The sequence below is a fragment of the Falco naumanni genome, chromosome 4 (assembly GCF_017639655.2).
Source record: "Falco naumanni isolate bFalNau1 chromosome 4, bFalNau1.pat, whole genome shotgun sequence".
NCBI classification, from domain to species: domain Eukaryota; kingdom Metazoa; phylum Chordata; class Aves; order Falconiformes; family Falconidae; genus Falco; species Falco naumanni.
The window spans coordinates 69,251,073-69,266,611 of NC_054057.1; the positions used below are offsets into that span (position 1 = coordinate 69,251,073).

General features: G+C 46.1%; 1 protein-coding gene across 2 annotated transcripts in view; it reads right to left on the reverse strand.

Annotated features, from left to right (window-relative positions):
• The window catches only part of INSR (insulin receptor), a 61,104-nt gene that overhangs the window by 14,833 nt on the left and 30,732 nt on the right, over nucleotides 1–15,539 (reverse strand). For both annotated transcript variants that reach the window (XM_040589799.1, XM_040589798.1), the window contains exons 3-10: nucleotides 9,481–9,796; nucleotides 7,801–7,946; nucleotides 7,365–7,509; nucleotides 6,907–7,121; nucleotides 4,470–4,596; nucleotides 3,583–3,833; nucleotides 3,017–3,184; nucleotides 2,140–2,341 (exon numbers count right to left, since the gene is read on the reverse strand). In XM_040589799.1, the coding sequence (XP_040445733.1) occupies nucleotides 2,140–2,341; nucleotides 3,017–3,184; nucleotides 3,583–3,833; nucleotides 4,470–4,596; nucleotides 6,907–7,121; nucleotides 7,365–7,509; nucleotides 7,801–7,946; nucleotides 9,481–9,796 (1,570 nt within the window). The remainder of the gene's footprint in view (nucleotides 1–2,139; nucleotides 2,342–3,016; nucleotides 3,185–3,582; nucleotides 3,834–4,469; nucleotides 4,597–6,906; nucleotides 7,122–7,364; nucleotides 7,510–7,800; nucleotides 7,947–9,480; nucleotides 9,797–15,539) is intronic.

Below are 15,539 nucleotides of genomic sequence, written 5' to 3' on the forward strand. Positions count from 1 at the left end.
TGCCCCCCCTGCTCCAAGCAGGGGCAGCTAGAGCAGGCTGCTCAGGACCACGTCCCGTTAGGTTCTGAGTATCTCCAAGGATGGAGACTCCACAACCTCTCTGGGCAACCTGTTCCAGCATGTAATTACCTGTTTGCTCCAATCTGTGCAAGACTTGTTCTGATAGAAGAGCAAACAACACAGGAAAGAAGAAACAAAGCATCAGCTTCTGATGGCCACTTTGTTCAGCTACAAAGGGAGGTTATGAAGCATGGGGTGTGAAGATACCTGCTAGCTCTGCCTGCGAAGGTGGGTATAGCAAGAAGCATTTAGAAACTTCAGGTTTGCCTTGCCAGAGCAAATTAACCCACAAGACTTGTGATAGTATCTCCTTGAGTAGCTAATTAACCGTGCACATGGGGAGGGAACAGCTTCTGTGACTTCCAGAGGGGTTCCCAGCAAGTGAGATCAGACCTGGCCTGAGGCAGAGCACGGCAGATCCGTGGCAGAGCTTCGTACGGACCGGATACTGCACGGGACCAGAGAGCTGGGAATGGGACAGGAGAAGATGGAAAACAAGGAGACAAGACATCGGGGGAGTAACTTCTCAACGGCTCTGTCTTCTGCACCCCTGCCATCTCATATTCCCTGCTGACCTCATCCGTGAGGTTCCTCCCCGTGACTGGCAGAATGCTTGGTGTCTCAAGGGGAGTCCACGCAGTACCTCCGGAGAGGTCAACAAATTATCGGGAGCCACACAAAAAGCGCTTGAAGTAAAACACACTTCATGTTCAGTTGCCAGGCTCTAGACAGGCTGCCCTGCGCGCAGGCAACAGGCACAGCGGGAATATTCAAAAAATACACACTATTTACAGGAAAACTAATTATAATTTATGCTGTGACAGCCTGGAGCCTGTCAGAAAAGACAAGCAGGACACACATCAGCAGGAAGGTATCTTTACTGCTGAGTTGTAACAGCAAAAGAGGCTTGTATTAAAAGGATTAATTAGCCTAGGGAAGTGGAGATTTCTTCCTTAGCAGGCTGACAAGGTGGCGATCATCCTGGTGATTGGTTTCTTCCTAAAATACATACCCCAGAAACTGGCCTGAGAAGCATCCTGGGCTGGCTGCACAATAAAATTGGGGGGGAAAAAAAAAGAAAGAAAAAAAAAGAAAGTAAAAAAAATCAGATTGTCAGAATTGTCCGCCTACAACAAGAGGAGTCTGGCTTTTGTACATGGCTTGGTTCTCCTCTGCTTCTGACTACGTTGTGTCCTGGCATCATTCTGCACACTGAAACTTGTCCTTCTGATCGGCACTAAGAGCAAAGAAGGAGCAAAAGGAGCGACTGCACACCTTCCATGTGTTGGCTGCAGGCATCAAACCAGGCTCGCAGAGAAGAGACACTGTCTAGCAGTGCATTCAATAATAAAAAACATTCAGTGGAGTAACACAGCTTTTGTCAAGCAGCTACAAATAAATGTTTATTAGCTAAGGGTGGTAAGCAGAGAATAAATTTCAAGCAGAAAATGCATGACAGCGAAGAGGGTAAATCATTACAGACTCTAACCTGATTCCCAGTGCTTCCTCTGTAAGTTGCATATGAAGTGTGAAGACATTCAACACCACTTAATGTGACACTGTGTGTGCCATTCAAAACAGGACATTCACCACCCACAGCAGCTGCATTCCTCATGGTATTGGAGGTATTTCCCAGACTAAGTGCAAGGACGACCGCAAATACCGCGCTAAAGGACAAGGCTATGGGATGGTAAACTTCCCTTTTTCTTTTCCTTTCTTTTCGACTGAGTGAAAAGCTAGACCACAAAATTTTAAGAGAGAAAAAAATAGCTATTTTTGGCATCACCCAAGTTTAAATGAGCTGCAGGCATTTTGCTGTTTGTTAAGGATTCTCACTTTATCCTCAAGCTGAGGAGAATTCAGAGAAAGGAAATAAAAGCAGGATTTTCCCAGTCTGTAATAACAGCAGCTGTAGGTGCTCAGCTCTCACCGGTCTCCGACACACATACTGAGCTGGACTGTCCATCTCGTGGAAGCCCAGAGAGCCTGGCAATACACCGTGTCCGGCATTTCTGCTTAATAATCAATTACATTCCCCTACCCCCTGGCCACCTAGGCGATATTGTTGGATATTTGTACCTGGGGACAAAAACCTCATTGTGAAGATAGTTCTCAAACGTCTTGCGGAAGGCAGATTCTTCCAGCTCCTTTTGTATTTGAGAGTCTGTTTTAGGACAGGAACAACATTCTCCACTGACATCCTCATTTTCACTTTGATTATACTTCTGCGAGTCTTCGGATTCAAAAGGAGGAGACCACGTCCTTGAGGGCAGTTTTAACCCTGTGGACAAAACAATTTTAGTATCACTCAGACTTGACATAGCAGAAGCAGATGTTTGATCCTACAAAGATCCCAAACTAGCATATACAAGATCCACAGCACATGTGAGCATCCTGAGCTTTGGTATCCAGGGCCGAGCAGCTTTTCCTTTTTTATGACAGGTCTTGGAATGGAGCTCAGATGCTGTTGTGGCCAGAGTTCTACCCCAGTTCATCTCAGTTTAGGTAACAGGTGAGATTTTGGGAGTCCTCAGTGAAGTTTTGTGCTCTGAAAGAATTGCAAAACAGGCACAGGATGCCTTCAAAAATTAACTTGGCCACTGATCTCCAGAAGCACTGAGATTTTTCCCCTTACTGTCTCTGTAGCTGTTATTAAACTTATTACTAAGTTTAAAAGGAACAAGTGCAGAAGGGAGATCCCCAAAGGAAAAAACTGCTGATCACTTTGTAAAAAAATGGTTTTGGAGACCTTTTGCACATAATTTGGCAGTAGCACCTCACGTATAATGTAACTGAACTGTCAGAGAACACAGCTGCATCTCAGCCTGCTTCTTCAACAACAGTCTTGGAATCTGCAAAATTAGGCGTCCAGAGCACCTCCAAGCTGCCTGAGGAATGCCCAGGGAATTCTGAGAAAGCTTGAAAAAAACGCACAGAGAGAGAAACACTCACGCACCTTTTAAGCAGTAATCAAGTTCATACAGCTCACTATCTTCTGCCTGCTGCTGCCAGAACACCAGGTAGTGCGTGATGTTCCCGTTGGGCTCCGAGGGTGGCTTCCACTTCAGAATGATTTGGGATGAAGAGTTGGAAACAGATATCGGATCTAATGGGACTGACGGAACTGTGTGGGCAGGAAGAGACAGAGGTCACTTCCACTACTCTGCCAGAGTTCGACAGAACGAGGGACAAACACAGGCAAGTTTCCGCGTCTACGGGAATAAGCAGCGTTCTCCACAGCGGGTCTGCTGGGAGCCAGCGGTGCTGCTGCAGGTACAGCAGCCTGCACACAGTCTCCTACATGCGGCCACCGGAGCCTGACAGAAGGGGGGCACGCTGGCACCACCCCCCATGCAGGGACGCACACCTCCTTCCACTGGGTTAGGAATAGCTTCCCACCACAGCAGAGCAGCAACGGCAGTGCCCAGTTTCACAGATATGGGACTATCACAACTACCAGTAAAAGACTAGATCTGTTTTTCTTTTCCACTTGCAAGGCAACATTATTTTAACGACACTGACCAGTAGCGTTGGTCTGGACGTAGATGATTTCACTCTTTGCACCATATGTTCTTCGTTCATCCGAGAAGGTGACCAGAGTTTTAACAAAGACAGCATACTGTGTCCATGGCTTCAAGCCCCTTAGCAGCCAGCCTGGCTGAGCCTGGGCTTTGGGCTCATTTGACCGTGGAGGTGGGTCAACATCTACAACTGTCCAGCTATTTGACCCACAAGCGTCTTGGCCATCAAACTCCGTCACATTTTGGTACGGGCTGTAAAAAAACAAAACAAAAAAGCCTCAAACTAACAGAATCCTGATTCAAGCTTTTAAACCCAACCTTTTTAAATACATCATTGAAAGTGATAATCCTTTACCCTTTGCAGAAAGTATAGCTACCTCATTATATGTATTCTGAAAATGAAGCACAGGGAGTTTTGCAACCCAGTCTCCTAACAGCATCACAGGACAGGTACTGTTCCACAGACGAACCCAAGAACCAAATCCAGGCTAATTATTTTCAGCTTTATGAAAATCAGCTTGGTAACCCTCAATTCTAAAACAGCGCTCCCCACCTCAAAGGGAATAAAAACCTCAACATCCCATGGAGATAGTGGGGAGATGATAAACTCCATGGTTAGAGTATGTATGTCTAGAATAGCTGGAACAATTAATATTTGGATTCTTCTTAAATGATGAATTTTGACTGTACACAGCTCAGTAAGCCAGGGATCTTCATCAACACTTTTATATAAGGGTAAAATCGGAAACTGAAGTGTAGGAGCCAGACAGCCACAGAGACTAAATAGCTGTGCCTACAGCAAATCTAATACCTGCTCTTCAATGCCAACTGCCATTTGCGGAATCCCAGCGTGGCTATTATTTGGTAACCTAATAGTGGATCACTTACGCTTCTTTGTAAAAAAGCATAAAGCCCAGGAGATCACGGAAATCTGGAGGCCAGTACGGCTCCCACTTCAACAGGATCTTGTCATGAGAAGTTCTAATGGATGAAAATTTCAGCAATTCATTTTCACCTGTAACAAAAGAGAACCAACAACGATTTTGTTAATGCTAATAAATAAAGTTTTCTATTTTTAATTATCTTTGACGTTTATTTTCTCCACAGATGACTATGAGAAATTTGGCATTGAGAAGAGCTGCTCGTTAAAGCCTTATCTTACTCTGAAGCTATTCCTGCCTTAAGCCGGGGTTGGACTAGATGACCTCCTAAGGTTCCTGCCAGCTTAAATTTTTCTATAGTTTTATGAAAATGACCCTGTAGAAGAGCTGAACTAAATTCTAATAAGTGGGACACCTAAAGGCCACATATTTTAAAATTCACCATGATCTATGCAACTGAACCCAGCAAAATATGGTTTGCATAGAAGGCAGAGGCTACAAAAACTAAGTGTGTGGATTCCCAGCCTTGCCTGGGAGCAGCACGGTCCCTTTGCAAACAGGAGGGAAGGACAAGTAGTGCAGGAGGGTGGAGTTTTGAGGGTGGCGTCATGATATGGTATGTCCAAGCAGCCCAAGAAGGACTGACTGTGTAGCTCAGATTGGATTTGCCATTCCTGCAGTAACTGCACAAGGGAGGAAGAACGTCCATTGCACTGGCACCACATCCGGAACAAACAAGGGCTTTTTTTTCCTTTTTTCCCTTTTTTTTTTTTTGGTAAACAGGATGCTGCCAGTGTGAAAACAAGACCTGAAATGTAAAAACAAACAAAAAGCCAATCACACTGGCAACCTGTGGTTTGAGGTGGAGGGGCGGCACAGAGAACAGCTCAGCAGGGTGGAGTTGAAGCTGGCGAAGAGAAACGCAACCGTCTCCTCCAGGTGCCTTTAAACGAATCAACCAGCCCCCCGGCTGGGAGCTGCACACAACCACACAACAGAGCTGGCTTTGAACCCCAGATCCAGGCTCATCCCCAAACGTGGGAAGAGCTGGTTAGTGTCTCACAGGAGGAGGTGACCTTTACAGGCAGCTGATTCCCTGTCCCCCTTCACTCTGCCCAGGCTGGAGTGGTGTACCTGAGAGTATGGCTCTGTGTATGTTTTTTCACTGGCACAGCCAGTGTTTAGGTACAGTCATCACACTCCCTTCTCCCTGCTGTGCTGGCACGGCTGCATGTGTTGATATGTGGCAAACCACATCAGGAAACTGATTTAACCGAAAGATCTTCACTTTTGTTCACAAATAGCTACGTCAGCATAATCAGGGCAGAGCTGGGGAAGGGGCTGCTTAAGCAGCGCTGTCCCCAGATGCAGAGAAGCAGGATGATCTGAGATGCACTGCAAGCTGTGAAAAGAGCAAGGAACTGAAATGCGAAGAACTGAAATCATAGTTTAATTAATGCTGGGTTTTTTGGTGGCAATACTTGCTTAAGCATCTCGTGTGTCAACCTGTGTGTGCCCCTGTTCCTGTGCACATCTACAACTTCGCGGGGCTAGGCAATAAATCAAAGCAGAGAGATGACACGAGCTAGGAACAACAAAGCCTGCCATCTTTTATCCCAGATTAATTCTACAATCTGGTTCACCATGCAGACCTGTAAAGAGTTTTACTGGCACAAACCGGGAAGGGGGATTGTGTGTGGCACCGAATGGGAACAAACAGCAGGGCTGGGGGTGCGGAAGGGATGCACTTACGGCAGTGTTGCTGCCAAAGTATCTGCAAAGCTACCTCTTCAGTAGCATGACTTTAGTTAAAGCATAAAGCAACACTGTGTGTTTGCTCCTTAGCCATGCTGACACAGGCACTGTCTTATCATTGTTCTTGAAGAAAGCTGTTGGCTTAAAAACCTCTGAGAAGCACAACAGAAATTGTTGGAAAAATGTCTCTGACCGTTGTCACAGCAATTCCCTCACATGGCTCCAGAGACGGGTGGAAATCCTGTTTCTCTACTATGTTTATTCTGTGTGCGGACTGTCGGCTCATGACACGGGAAAAGAAGATTATGACTATTAATCAGGTACTCAGCTGTAACACAAAGTCCCAATCTGGACTGAGGTTATGTTGTGCTAAACTCTTCAAAAAGGCACAACAATACACTGAACCCTGCAAGAATCACAGCTGAGCACACAGTGAGCAAACTTCTGAAAACCGAAGTTGGCCAGGTAGGCTCCTGGCCAGATGGAGAACCCGTAAGTACTTCTACTTGTGGCACAGTGACAGTGTTGCCGCAGTGCACAAGCAAGCAGCGAGTCTGGTGCTTCCCCAAAAGGACAAAAGGACAGACCCTGGAAAAACATCATAGGTTGGGCTGAGAGAAATAAGAGCGTGAGGTTAGCAAGGCAGATGAAAATGATGCAAGTCTCGCTGCCTCCTAAGACGTTCTTACATGAGGCTTGATCACCATTTGTCTTCAGGGCTATGTCATTCCTTTCCTGACGGCCCTTAGTCCCAGAGATCTCCTCCATCTTGTGGATTTCTGACAAACACAGTTTGGGATTATAATGGAAGAAGAGTTTGCCTCGTGCAATAGTGAGGTTGTGTTTACTCCAGTCCCAGAGTTGGCGGAGATTCTGGTTGTCCAACGCATAAAATGAGTAATTCCTGAAAGCAGAGAATGAAAATGTGGATTGGGAGAGGATCCACTGAAAACTTTTTCCCCCCATGCACTAACCCAGACACCAAAGAAAAATGAATGCAAACTCCCTTCCCTAGCAGGCCACAAGCCCTGGGCAGAGGAACATTTAAAAATAACTTGGAAATTGTTTACCAATACAAATGACCCTCATAGCACTAGTACTCCTTACACTTCAGTGTTAAAATGAAGTATATTCTGAAAGAACTCACCCAGCTTCTAGTGTTTCTCCCCTAATCAGATGTAGTTTACGAAAAAAAGAAAGAGAAACCAAGGCATAAGACCGGCGAATTTTTAGGTAACCTGAGATTTCTTCTATCAAGCCAAGATTCGCTTCTAGCTCAGCTGCTATGTTATCTACGGAGAGGAAAACATGGGTTTTAGTTTTCTGATATCACAGAGAGAAACACTGATATCGGAGCCCAACCATATTAAATAGAGCTGCTTTACATTAATTCATAATTCATAAAACCTTATGAAAACCTCAAACGAACATCACAAGAGCCTTTGCTTTGCGGTTACTTTTCTGAATCGCTCTAAGATTCAGGGTGGTCAAAGCAAAAGCGAAATGCTCCAGCTCAGGGATGGTGTCACATTCACCCATCTAACAGCCAGCACTCCCTGCCCCCTTCCACAGACAGAACTTACTTCCTCCACGGATATTTATCACTAAGCTTCCATTAACAACTGTGCAGCCACGGAGCTCCTGCGCCGATGTCACTGAATCGATTGTCTTCTCCTTCCCATAGTCACAAACCTTCGGGCAGGGCCCTGCGCAGGGTGTACAGTGCAAGCTGGAAAACAGGAGAGGCAGGAATGCAGATGCGATGCTTTTGCAGAATGCCATCTCGGGCATCCTCAGCAACTCTCAAAAGCCGAGTAATCAATGCAAAGCGACAGCGTCCTGACAACATGCCATGGGATCCACTTGCAGTAAGCAGCACACAGCTCTTACGAACTCCAAATAACTGATAATTCTTTAAATTGTCATTTCGACATTTCAACCACTAATCATTCTGTCCCTTCCTACACAACAGAAACCAGAGTGAATTGATTTTGATGATTTTAAATAGCCCACCCACCACGATGCTCTCAGTCCTATGCATACCAGGGGTTCCAAGATCAAGAAATCCAGCCACAGTCTCCATGCCAAGATCATTAACCAAACAGGTAACTGATGAGCAGAGAGCAGGCCGTTCATCTGGGAATCCTCTGATTAAGTACTGCATAAAATGTTGCTTTAAAGAAAGGCAAGCAAGCATGTGCTTTGTGCTCTGGGGAAATACTTCTTAAATAGCAGCAAGACGATTGCTTGCCCTGGTCACAACACCACAAGAATGTGTTCCCAACTAGTTCAGAGAAATAAATACTCTAGGAAAAGCACGGACTAGTGGTGTAAGGTCCTACTGACAGCAGCCGGGAACAAGCATAGGAGGGAGGTGATGGCTGCTGTTAGACAAGCAGCGTATCGACTCCGGGGGCTGCTAGTTCGCTCTTTTAAAAAGCAAAACAGGAAATGGAATAAAAAGTCCCGTTGGAGTGAATTCCCTGAAATCATTATGGCAGGAGCAAATACCTGTGAGCACAAAGCTACCAATATTCATAGGAAATCTGACTCATCACAATATATAATGTTATTGTGGGACAAACAACAAAGTTTTCAGTGATAAACAGCTCAGCAACATAAATTATTTAATTCCTTTGTCGAGAAACCCTGGGAACAGATAGAATGGCTGTTCGCTGCTTTGATTCATGCTGCACTTGTTTGTTACACTGTCCATTTATGTCTGGCACAGCTTGAACCTGCTCAATGAAAGTAATTACAGGGACAAGGGACAGAGATTCTGAGAATGATCCACTCAAAATGCGCTACGCTCTTTTCATTAGACATGACTTCTCCCTATTCTGCTTAACAGCAAGGCGTTCCAGTCCGAGGTGTGCTTTGGATGGGAAGGGAAGCAGGGCTACTAAAGCCTCTCCACTGCCCATCTCCCTCGTCTCACTTGGTTACAGAAAGACCCTTGCAGCTTGAGGGTGCTCCTCTTCCTCGTCCTCCATCTCCCTTTCCCACTTTTTCCAGACTTGAGGGGAACCAAGGGAAGAACAAAGTACCAGCACGTGGTAGGTCAACCCGTCTGCTTTTAATGGCTTCAATTAGCGAGGTATTAGTTTGCAAATCTAATTAAACCAGGTAATTGTCACAGACACGCTGACGCTGGAAACTTTTCTTGGTCTTGACACAGGACACAAACCCTCCGTCCGAGTGAGAGGAAAGCACAGTACAAAACCTACAGCATGGTTTCTCTGCCTGCAGACACTGGTACTTACTTGCTGGAATTCATGATGTACCCTGACGGGCATTCATGAATGCATTCGTTATTGTGGATAACGTGACACCCCGACTCCCTGGCATTTTTGCATTTGTTGTGCAGTTCCTGGCAGAAGCTGAAGGTCACACAACGCCACCCCTCAAAGCGATAGTAACCGGGTGGGCAGGTGTCCACACATTTGCCTTCAAGGTAGAAGTTGCGGCAAGACACGCATTTTTCAGGGTTGTTTGGCTCTGTGCAGTCCCCAAGACATTCGCTGTGACAGCACTGACCATCAGAGGTGCAGCCTTGGGACTTGCAGGCAGGTGGACAAACTGTGAAGAGAAAAGAGAAAAGGCAACTGAGTACCACAGGACAACCCGATGCGGCATGACCGTGAAGGGCTTACAGCAGTGACACGTCACCCTGCCTGGCCTGGCATCTTTCTTCTCAAAGGGCACGAGCCCGAGATGCCATGAGCGCAGGCATCTGCATCATCTCCACTTTGCAGTGTAAACTCCAAATTTTAAAAACATTTTTTGGAGAGCGTTATCATTCACTCTCACAATTCATTAATGCTCATCTGCAAAAAGAGAAAAAAACGAGTCTCTCGGACCAGTACTACAAGGCTCCCGGGAGAGCTCCAGCGACTCCGTCATTATTCCTGAATCCCAGAAGTGATGAGTCTCCCAGTCTGGGACAGCCAGTTTCAGCCAGAAGAATGTAGTTTCTTAGCTTAAGAAACTAAGTTTCCCACAGCGGTGCCGCAAGTAATGCACGTCCAACAATACTTTTACATAACCCTTCAGCTTTATCAGGATTTGCTTTCCATCTGCCTACCACCCTGTCAGAAGGTTCCCCGGAGGAAGCCTGCTGCCCTGGCACCCCACACGTGCCCGCTGGTGACTCTCCCAGCAAGTCCAAAAAGAAGGGCACCCACGAGTGTTATTGCTTGAGGCTTTTATGGTTTACTTTCTAATTGCCCATCACTTAGTGCCTCACAATACTTTCAGTGGGCCGTGTGGGCTTTGAAATAGAAAGCGAGTGGCAGCGTAGCTCAGAGCAAACCCCATGACCAGCGCTGGGCAGGGAGCGGGAGCTGGGCAAACCCAGGGGAGCTGGGAGGGAAAGGATGGTCCTGCCCCTCCGCTGCTCAGCAACTTCTCCCTCAGTCTTAACGGTTCAAATGAGGCTGAACCAATTAAACCCAACTGCTTAATCTGGAACACGCCATCAAGAAAGATACAACAAAGCTGAAATCTCCGCTACAAGAGCGAGCACCCAAGCCAAGCGCGGCTTTGACGGAGCCATTTAGGGAGGAGTAGGAAGAACTTTAGGTGGGGGATGGGGGACATGGGCCTGGATTTATCCGCACGGTGACATCCAGCCTCGGGGCTACAGCTGTGAGTTGCTGACGCGTAGATCAAGACCCCAGCTCCTCAGCGAACACAGCGTTTGGTCAGAGGGCACATCTGAACGGCTTCTGACGCGCCACCCACGCGCCCTCGGTGGAGGAAGGCAAAGTCCTCCCGCGATCTGGGCTGGCCAGACCAAGCAGCCTCACACCGAATTACCACCACCTGCCTCCACAGTTCCCAAGCCTTCTGTCCAATACTCAGCACTGAAGCCAGAGGGGCTTTATTTGGGGACATCCCAGACACACCAATGTCTGGGGGCTAAAATGTTGTTTTTAATTACTGGCTAATGTGCGTGAGCAGACCCATCGCGGAACACGGTCTAGTTTTATCAGCTGAATGAGCAGCACCCAGGATCCCTAGTACAGCGTGCTGCTAAGTACTGACCATCGCATCCCCAGCTGTGGTTAGGAAGAAAATCCCCCTCCATCGTGTCCCACCCCACGTTAAAGGATTGCAGAATTAAGTGTGTTAAAGTGGTGAAGGCCATTTGTGGAATAAGCAGCAGTAGCTGCAGTAGATGGGATAGTAAAGATGAGCAATTTCAGGTTTGTTCCAGCCTGATCAATCTCTTGAAGAAATACAAAATGGGTAAGGTTGAAATTCTACCACAAGGTCAATTTAATCTCAAATATCTTACTGCTTCCATGTCAGCCCTTCACTGCAGGTATTTCCTCTGTGCATCCCTCAAGATTAATCTGTTAACAAGAAACACGGGAGTGTATTTCAAATTTAGGTCTTGTTTTGGGAACCTGCCACAAACAGTAACTGAGCAACAGCCAAACAGAAGCAACTTGCAGGTGATACCTACAGTCTAACTATAAAATGAGAAGCTTGCTATAGAAGCACAGCTATATGTTCTTTACCAGGCCACAGATGAAGCAGTCTAGCAACAGATGTCATGGCTGCAGTTTATTAGAAGTACTGGCAACAGAAAAACACATGAGAGAAAATTCCAGAATTTAGTCCAAAACACTATCAAACTTGCTAATTCCAGTCTAAAATATCAAGGTTTATGGGGGAAAAATTTTTTCTGGGCTATTTCTTACACACTTCCCTGTGTTCCTAAGCGAGCACCAACACACTGATGTCTTGCAAGGACTTCTACGCTTGCTAGTACCAGTGCTCCCTGCAGCACACACCTCCCTAGGCTGGGTTAGCATCCAGCTGGGAAGTAAACTGCTGCGGCGAATACATGCAGGAATGATCTCCGCAAGCTGGAGGGCAAGTGATAGCAACATCAGTCACAGCGCCTCCTCCAAAACAGTATTTTTCCAGGTCTGTTTCATGCCTAAGAACTATGAAGTTCAAAATATTCAGGAGACAACATTTGTATCTCAAGGAGTCAGCGGAGCAGACAGGTAATTTGGAAAAGTTGTCCCTCATGCAAAACACCCAGTGACACATGGCACCTATTTAACATTATACCACCCAGTATTTCTTCTTTCAATTTGTTATGGAAACTAATCTTCCATGTCCTGTGCTTATTTACACACTTCAAACTCAGCTGCAAATATTCACAGGGCAGAAACTGTTTAAATTCTCAGCTCTAAAGGTTTTTAGAAGATACAATTAAACCATTTTTAAACTGTTCTGAACTTTCTCTTTTTCCTGTTCTACCAGCTTTTGATGTTTCAAAGACGGCTTGAAGAAAGCAAAGCAGCCAAGGCAACATCTTTTTTCCATTAAGCATTCAAGACCAGAAATTGTCAATCGCTATTTCGTGTACATCCTCATTACAGAGATCCTGAATAGATGTCATCTTGACATGTCAAAGTACGCATGCTAGAAAGCACGTGAAAATCATGTAGAAACCTCTCCAGCCGATCTTCACTAACACTTCTTACAACTATTACTACAGCATCCAGGTTATGTGACTCCAGATGGGTCAGAAGAGGGTTTTTTTATTTGTTTTTTTTGCTGCCACCTTATGCTTTCACGGCAGGACAACACTGAATAGGTTCGTGCTGACCCAGTGCACCCCATCACCCCTTCATCATCGGGGTTTGCAGACTCCAGTAATCACCACTGGCCCGTGTAGACTTGCCTCTTGGCAATGAGACCGTGCTTTGGGGAGCTGGGGCAGCTTTGGGGAGCTGGGGCACGGTTCGGTGCAGACCGAGGAGGCACAGGGTACGCTCAGACACAGCAGCTATACAGCCCCAGCCTCTGCACCGTGCTGTGGGACTTCTGGACAATGCGGTGCCTCCCTCTCAGCCCAGGGAGCAGAAGTCAACTCTCGTCATTCCGCACAGAAGAGAAGAAAGTCAAAAGTGAACTTTGTAAATCCTAGTTAGAGACAAGGGAAGAGCTGTTTTGGGGTAGGGGCAGACACCCCCAACACTGCACCATAAAAGTTACTGCAGGGAAAAGTGCTTCAGCACCAGCACCAGAGCAAAACTATTCGTCACTGCCATGAAACCGCTTCAGCAGGTCTTTAAGGACAGGACTTCCAAAATCCCTGTCCCAAAGATGACAAACAGCGTAGTGCTTAACTAATCTGCCCTGGATGAGGGAGAAACAGAGCCGACACAGAGGTTCAAACCTGTTGTTCCAGGGGTGAATAAATATTTAACTAGCTAGCTCGAGTGGCTCCAAAGACTTGGGAAACAATGCATTTTACAAACTTTTCTGATTATAGATTCAAACTGACGTTTTTTCAGGCTGCTGAGGCCCAGCTGGGGGGGACAAAAGGCAGCAGAGTCAGCGCAAAGGAATGTCTACCTCTGTGGATCAGTCCCGTAGTTTCACCACTTCCCTGTTCTTCAGGTGGAAACAAAACACACTGATACGGTAAACACATTCCCAAGCCAACACAGGTAACCAGGAGATCCATATTTAACAGGCAAGTCAATTAAGCATTAAGTTGTTCAGCTAGTAAACACAGTTTGTCTGAATATTGAGGTATGATTAAAAACATTTGTGTTCGGTCTTGTTTCTTGCTTTCTGCTAACAAATCAATAGCTGGGAATTGTCAGAAAAAGAGGGAAAAAAAAAAAGATAAAAATCACTCAGAGTAAGTTTTCCTGTTCCTTGGGGATCCTCTGCCACTGGGTGGGTTTAAATAGCAACGTCCTGGGTGGGCTGAACCGAGTGTTGAAATGGATGGTGGCCTGGGTACGACAAGGGGTACACAGCTCATTAAGACAAAATTCTAAACCACACGTGTGAACGTCAAGATGCTGCATATATACACAGATGTTCCCACATGGTTCTGGGGTTGATTTGTCGTGAACTGACACGATCCTTCGCCCGTGCAATAACAAGCCCCATCCATGTGAACGTGGGTCAGAGGCGGCAGCCCAGGCCACCATAGGCCATCCTGGCCGGCCGGGGTCACCAGCCGTGTCCCGTGCAAGCCGCTCCTCTTGGCCACTGGACCAGCCAGTGGCAAGGAGCAAACTCACCCTGCACCGTCAGGTCCCGTCTCATTTACACAAGCTGTATTTTGATTACAGACCAGGCAATTAGGAGGCTCCAGATCCAATGAAATCCAGGACAGAAAACAACAGCGGCAGGAGAACCGCCCTCAACCTCAGCCAATGCATTTGCTGCCTGCACAGGGAGGCATCCAACCGCTCCGCTATCTGCACAGGGCAAACACGCCTGAACCCCTTGCCAGCTCCCCAAACAAGCCCTCGCCTCCCACCGCCTGCAGCCCACGATGCCACCAAACTCATCAGGATAATGCAATTTCACTGGCTTTTTGCAGGGTTTTTCTCACAGCAAGCATTTTGAGGCGTATATAGAACCAGGAGAAAAATGCAGGAGGAAGCCAGTCTGAACCCAGCACTGACACGGCTTAAAATGGCTTGTTTTGGCCGCGATACATATCGCTCGATGCCAGAGCTTAAGTTAGTGTAATGTTATAAGACGTGCACATGCGTATAATTCAAGCCAGAGTCCCACAGAAACAGTATCGGAGAGCTCTGCACCTCCCTGTGTTTTTTTTCCTCTTACTGTAAATGGCTGCAGTATCTGGCATACAAATTAATCCAGTCTTGCACACACACACCCCCTCATAGAACCATACTCCAGTTACAGTTGCAGTGGGAACTGTAATTTAATTTCCTCACTGTACAGTCATGACAATGACCTCCACAGAAATGGGTTCTTGTGGTTCTAAACAAAAACAAAACCAACAAGAAAAAAAAAAAAAAGGAAACCCAAGGACTAATTGCCCACGGCAGTAACTCCTGAGTGTGTTGCAAGCATGTGATCTTAATTTAGCACTGCAGAGTTTGTGCTTGTTTCCTGAATTTCTGCAAGTGCTGAGTGGCATTGCTGCTCTTGAAATCCATATTAATCTTACCTCCTTATAGAATTATGTATTGAATCATGTTACATGTACACAGCATTTTTCACTTGATCACTGTTCCTCAAAATTAACTCATTCTTCTGTCAAGAAGACTCCAAATTCAGTAAGTCATTAAGCAGTGTTTGTTACAGAGTTCTATAACATGATTTTAATCCATAAAACAATATTTTTCATTTTTTTAACATGTTCACCTATTTTCTTCTGAGCATTTATGCGATCTGAACACATTGAGATGACACCTCATCCAAATGCATTAATGTATTGTCAGGTTGAAAACAGCTATTAAAGATTAAATAAAACTGCATCCAGTGAAAACTAGGTATAAATCTAAAACTCTATAGCACA